General features: G+C 41.7%; 1 protein-coding gene across 4 annotated transcripts in view; it reads right to left on the bottom strand.

The window, feature by feature from the left end:
• LOC105232149 (uncharacterized protein CG3556) overlaps positions 1–6000 on the bottom strand; it is a 39026-nt gene continuing 33026 nt past the window's right edge. For all 4 annotated transcript variants that reach the window (XM_029552813.2, XM_019992401.3, XM_019992403.3 and 1 more), the window contains 5 exons: positions 2990–4290; positions 2613–2808; positions 2473–2550; positions 2328–2410; positions 1–1189 (listed from right to left, as the gene is read on the bottom strand). In XM_029552813.2, coding sequence (XP_029408673.2) covers positions 1128–1189; positions 2328–2410; positions 2473–2550; positions 2613–2808; positions 2990–4286 — 1716 coding nt within the window. In that variant the 5' untranslated portion in view covers positions 4287–4290 and the 3' untranslated portion in view covers positions 1–1127. The remainder of the gene's footprint in view (positions 1190–2327; positions 2411–2472; positions 2551–2612; positions 2809–2989; positions 4291–6000) is intronic.

The following is a 6000-nucleotide window of genomic DNA, read 5'->3' as shown; positions in this document are numbered from 1 at the left end:
TATGTATGTATGTATGCTTGTGTGTATATTTCACCATTTTCCAACTCACTTGCACTCACATATACCTTTTCCAACTGCCTGCATGTGTATATATTTAATGCATTATTACAATATAAGCTTCATTATGCTAAATGTACATATTTATGTATGTTTGTGTATGTGTATGTAGACGACACGATTTAGTTAACATGGACGTTCGATGCTGCCTACTGCTATTTTTAATATTAATTAATTCCCTCCTCTTGTATGGGTGCGCATGTACTGTGTGTGTATAGATATATATGTATGGCTGTGTGTAAGTGTCTTTATATCGGTGTGTGTATGCTTATACATTATGTTATTATGTGTGATTTATGTAGGTATGCATGTGCCTTGCCCAAACTGGCTGTCTGTATGGCAATATGTGCATGTATTGGTGACCTTTGTTCACCTGCTTTTATTGTTATCCTTCACATGCCTTATCACGTTTATCAATATATCGCTTTTTTGCTATATTAATAGCATTTTTGCCTTATTTATTTTTTTAATTGTTATTTTTTTTATTTTCTTGCTTTGTCAATGCTTTCCTGCTGCTTCCTTTCATATTTATTCAATAATAATTAGCATTTCTTAGTATTTATCAATTTCACATTTCGAAAAATATTTATTTTGTTTAAATATTTTTTTAAATTTTTAATTTTTTTTTTATTTTTATATATTTTTTAATTTTTTATATATTTTTTTAATATTAATTACTTAATTTTGCCCTTGTCTTGGCTAAAGCGCGGAACTTTTGTTTGATTAATTCGCTTTTAGTTGTAGTTTTTCCGTTTTTTACTTTTTTCAGTTTTCATTTTCTAAATTTTTAGTTCATACTCTTACACTGTATTTACCGTTAATGTAGTTGTATGCATGTATATATTTGTTGTGTATATTTGTATTCGCATTTACTTTATTATTTATGGCCTCCTGTTATTCATAGCAGTATATTGTATGTATGTATGTATATATTAGTTTTATTATATAATATATATATGTATATATATATATATATATATGTATATGTAGTTTGTTTTGTTCTTACTCTTCCATCCACTACTTTCGCTTAATTTTTACTTCTATTGCTGCTTGTGTGATACGCTGAGAGCTTAGAGCTTTTTATACCAGTATAAGTAATGCTCACCATCCTCGACCATAAGCTCGTCAACGCCTGCAAGTGAAGAAAACAAAAAAAATTTAGAGATAAATGTTTTATCAAGAAATGTTGCCGAAAACTTTTGAAAGTGAAATGTTGTTTTTATTGGAACTATATAAAATCGACTTTGGCGGGATCTAAGTCCGCCTGTATCACCACAAGATCGTTTTGTACGATCGATTCGTTAAGGATTCTTTGTTTTTGTTGTGGGGAGTTTTCAAAACCTTTTGAGCTGCCATAGAAGTATTTTAGCGACAGTTGCAAGAAAGGACCGTTCTGGCAAGGTGGGATGGCAAAAAAGCCTCTCTCTTATGAAGTCGATCGCAGTAATATGGATCTCAATTGGACACTTAGGAACGCTGATCCGTTGTGGTCACTAAAACTCCTATATAATTAATCATAAGAACTTCATAAATCGAAAAAGCGATGTCTATTAAGGCAGCTAATATCAGTCTCGGCTATGTCTCCTGTTTCGCCAAAGGTCCGGTTTGTCAAGCCGAAACAAAGGTGTGGAATCATTCATCGTTCGTCTCTAAACAACATGTGGAGATCCTGCTATTCTGATAGTCGCCAGAATTTCGTGGTTGCGAAGAGAAACCAGAGAACTTGAGAGCAAGCTGGAATTTATGTTTATGGTTACAATATCCTTAAAAAGAAAGGAAGGGAACCCAGATGTCATAATAAACAGAAGGGACAACTCTGGAACGCATTCAGCTCTGGTTATTGTTGATACTTAAAGATAGTGTCTTCTTCTTCTTTATTGGCATAGACACCGTTTATGTGGTTCGCTGTTTGGAGCTTCCAGGTGTAGCCAGATCCTTCTCCACCTGGTCTTTCCAACGAAGTGGAGGTCTTTCTCTTTTTTTTATAAAATTTGATTAGAACTCAACTTTGACCCCAAGCGTTCTTTTGAGAAACTATGCCTAGCAGACAGAGCTCGGCGGGTTATCATACTTAATTTCGGAGTTTTAAAAACCTCGAACAAAGACGAGTTAAGACTCGACGTCGATTTTGTGATTTTCAAAGCTAGGGTTCTAAATTTTTGCTCATGAACTTAAGACAGACGGAAAGAGCTTTCGTAATAATTCGTGGTCGTTCTAGGTCCGAAACCAAACCTGCGCAGAATACTTCTAATTATAGGGCTTTTACTTACCGACTGGTGCAATCAGCTGATTGCCTGGTGCATTATTAGGATCTGGTAACTCAGGCAAACGATACAGCAGCCAGTAGTTGTATCTGGTCGAAAGAAACATGATTACGTAAAGAGACTTTAAAAACAAAAATGCTTAGAAGCTTACCCCCTAGGCTCCTCCTTTTTGCCGGCTAGTGTGTGTACATAGTGTCCGTTAGGCCATTCACGCGCCTCGAAAGCAAATCTGCAGAAAATTATAACAAAGTTAAAACACTTAGAAACCTAAATATTTGGTGAGTGAGTTACCGTGGATCCAAATCGGCAGCCTGTGTCATGGCCTTGAAGAAACTGGTGTTCTTTGGAGAGACTAGCGAGAGCGAGAACGTTTCCGTCACATTCGAGCCCACCCACAGTGTGTATGTGTAGGAGATATTCTTCGAGTCCGACTCCTCGGCCGATGATGTCAGTCCATAGGGTACAGCTAGTTTTGGTTCGCCATTTTCTAATTGAGTTTTGTGGTTTTTGCGAATTTTTTCAATTGTTTTGTTTCGTTTATTTTTGTTGTTGTGTTTAGTTTGAGTTTAATTGTGTGATTTTTTTTCGGTTTTGGTACATTCATGTGTTTTTTTGGGGAGTGTATTTAATATTAAGCTTTAAAGCGTTATGAAATCTTGCTAACTTACCTGAAGTTGGATCACTGTTCTCGCGTATCACGTGATCGCACTGTAGTGCACGCACTGCGCCCAGTCCCTTCCAGCCCAACGCCAGTATAATGTCCGCGGTCAAACCTACGCCGATGCCGGGATCCTGTCCATCGTGCAATGGCTCTTCAGTCCAGCCGCCGTCCTCACGTTGCCGACTCAATATCCACTTTGATGCGGCGGTACGGTTCCAAGAGCCGGCCGGATCGTGCTCGAGATCTTGCAATGCCTGCATAGCCAATGCAGTGCTGCGCAGTGAACCGAAGCCGCCGCGTGGATCCTGCAAACTGGCCAATCCTCTGGCAGGCCGTCGTACAAAGTGCTGTAGATGGCGATGCCGATGATCGGTCACAATGCAGCGCAGCGCCAATATAACCATGGCAATGGTGTCCACACCCTGATCCGTTACGCCGCTCGCTATATCCAGCAGTCGGCGTATTTGGCGCTTGCGCACATGCGCAGCCGCACTACACGCCGACAGCGTGGCTAAGGCGAACTCATTATCTTGCGCCGGTTCATGATGCTGCAGCGTGGCGACTAAGTCGTGGCCATGAAAATGTTTCGGATCCTTACACAGCGAACCGAGTGCCAGCACGTAACGCGCCAGTTTCTCTAGATTCAGCGGTTTCGGCAGCGTATGATGACGATCCAGCATGGCCAATATTTCAATTTCCATCTCCTTCACGGACAATGTGTCCTCCAACTCTTGTATGATCTGCAAGTGGCCATCGGCGTCAGTGGGATCGCGTGCGCCGGACAACTCCTTAGCCAAAATAACAACATGCGTGTCATTGCCCCAACCATAATCAGCAGCACGTTTTTCCTTTAACCAATCCAACGCCTTCAAGATGGCTTCTTGCTCACGCTTGTCCGGACCAGGCGAACCGATGATATCATGTTCAGGCGCAGTGGTAGCAGTAGTTGTTGTAGTGCTTGCAGTGGTGGATGTGAGCGTTGCAGCTGTGCTAACAGATTCTAAAGCAGTTTCGGCGCCAACCACGGGTTCGCTGGTGGAGACGGCAGGCGTCTGTAGTGGCGTACTAGTTGTGGATACACCATGCTCAAGCACGGCCGAGGATGCAATAGTATTGGCATTAGTTTCGGTTTGAGGAATACTACTCGAGAGTTGTGCCCCTGTGGCCGCAGGTGCCGGTGCGACCGTAGGGATAGACGCGACACCTAGTCTAGTGAAGACGGCGAGCTGTAGAAAAGCGATTATCAGCGCGGTAAAGATTATGGAGTTAGTATGCGTTGTAGTTGCGAGTATTACGCGAGCCATATTGCTGGAAAGAGAAGTAGAAATTGTGCCGTTAGTTTAAGAGTTTTAGCGAATGTACAAGTATAACGGATTATTCTTATGCATAAATGTCAACTGGCCGACTCGCAGTCCAAAGTTATACTGTTAGCCTTGGCAGTCAAGGCCGCACATGTCCCTAAACCACCCACGTGACAGGTAAAGCGACCTTTCAGCTACATACACACATACATGCGTATATTAACTGTACAGTGCGGCTGAGTGATTTCCCAACTTGTGCAGCATTTTAATGTGTCGCCCTCAAAATAAATGATAATCATAATAATAAACCGTTATGTATCATCAACCGAAACAAAAGGACGCCGCAAAGTTTATCGACTGGAATGCTTGTGGCCACATTAGGTGCTAAGTGATTTCCGGTGCTCATGTACCGTTATAAATACATATGTACAGAGATGTTTATGTCAACTTTCCCAAACCCAAACAATTACTTTGTGGCATTCCGCTCTAACCGGCACCCTCTACTCTACCCCACCGCTACCGGCACATTTCATCCGTCTTGTTGTGTCCAATTTAGTGAGAAAATTCTAGTTCACACACAATACGACAAAGCATATCGCCAACAGACACCTTCACTATCACTATTAATGGTTTCATTTCCTGCTCCGCGTCCTTCGCATGCCACTCATTGACTTACAAATCGCTTGGTCGCATTGATGGCACTTCCATCATTGTTGATAATGATGGAACATCGGGTTCCGTTTTTGTGTTGCGTCCGTAAATGTCAGTGCGCATTCGAGCGACGAACGTTTAATGTGTTTGTCAAGCCGAACGAGCGAGCGGAGTGGGCGGCATGCGGTACTTTTGTGGGTTCGTAGTTGGTTAGTAGGTGCCGGTGGCGGGGTTGATTGCTAAAAATACTACTCGCTTTATGTTCAGCTTAGTTGACTCGCACAGGCACTTGCACAAATCGCAATTCACTTTAATTTTAAGAATTTATATACCATTTAACGAAACCACAAACGGAAGGTAGGTCGAAAGACAATCGTAGTTTAAGTTATATACAGCGTATGATTAAGTTCGAAGATTTTAGATAATCTAATTTCGAGGTTTCGTGAAGTCCATACACAAGCTCAGAGTCAGCCAACTTCACGAATGAGTTTTTGGTAGCCTAACACGAAGCTTGTGACCATTTTCTTGAACACTTGTTGCACTTAACTTGATAACTACGAGTTTTAAAGAGCCGACTATGTAATAAGAATACAAGAACTCATGAAAACTGCGGACGATGAGCACAATAAAGTGATCTCTGAAACTGGAATTGGGTACAATAATTGAAGTGTCATCTGTGGTCCGAGTGGTCCGCATAAAAACTAAACAAATCCTAGACTGGCTGTGGAGGTGGAGCTGTAGAAATGGTCTGATGAACTTTATGTGAGTTTCTTCTCCATAAGTCTTATGAAAATCCGGTTGGCGGTTAAGCGTCCATTGCAGCTGTGGTTCTAAACCTTGTGGTGGTCTATAATATACACTTCTTAAAGTGAACTCTTCTTCTATAGGGCTCATTAAAGTTCGGCTGTCGGTTCATTCGGTCTATTTGGAACCAGTTAACTTGGAGCTAGTGAGAGGATTACCATGTAAGCTCTCCATAGTCCAATCAGTTGTCCTCACGGGCAGGGGGGACCCGCTCAGGGTTCGGGGGGAAAACCGAATATACCCGCGGTAAGGCATGCCTGTC

The sequence above is a fragment of the Bactrocera dorsalis genome, chromosome 4 (genome assembly GCF_023373825.1).
Source record: "Bactrocera dorsalis isolate Fly_Bdor chromosome 4, ASM2337382v1, whole genome shotgun sequence".
In the NCBI taxonomy this organism is placed as follows: Eukaryota; Metazoa; Arthropoda; class Insecta; order Diptera; family Tephritidae; genus Bactrocera; species Bactrocera dorsalis.
The sequence above is the reverse complement of the archived record's forward strand: the minus strand, read 5'-3'. Positions and strand labels throughout refer to the sequence as shown.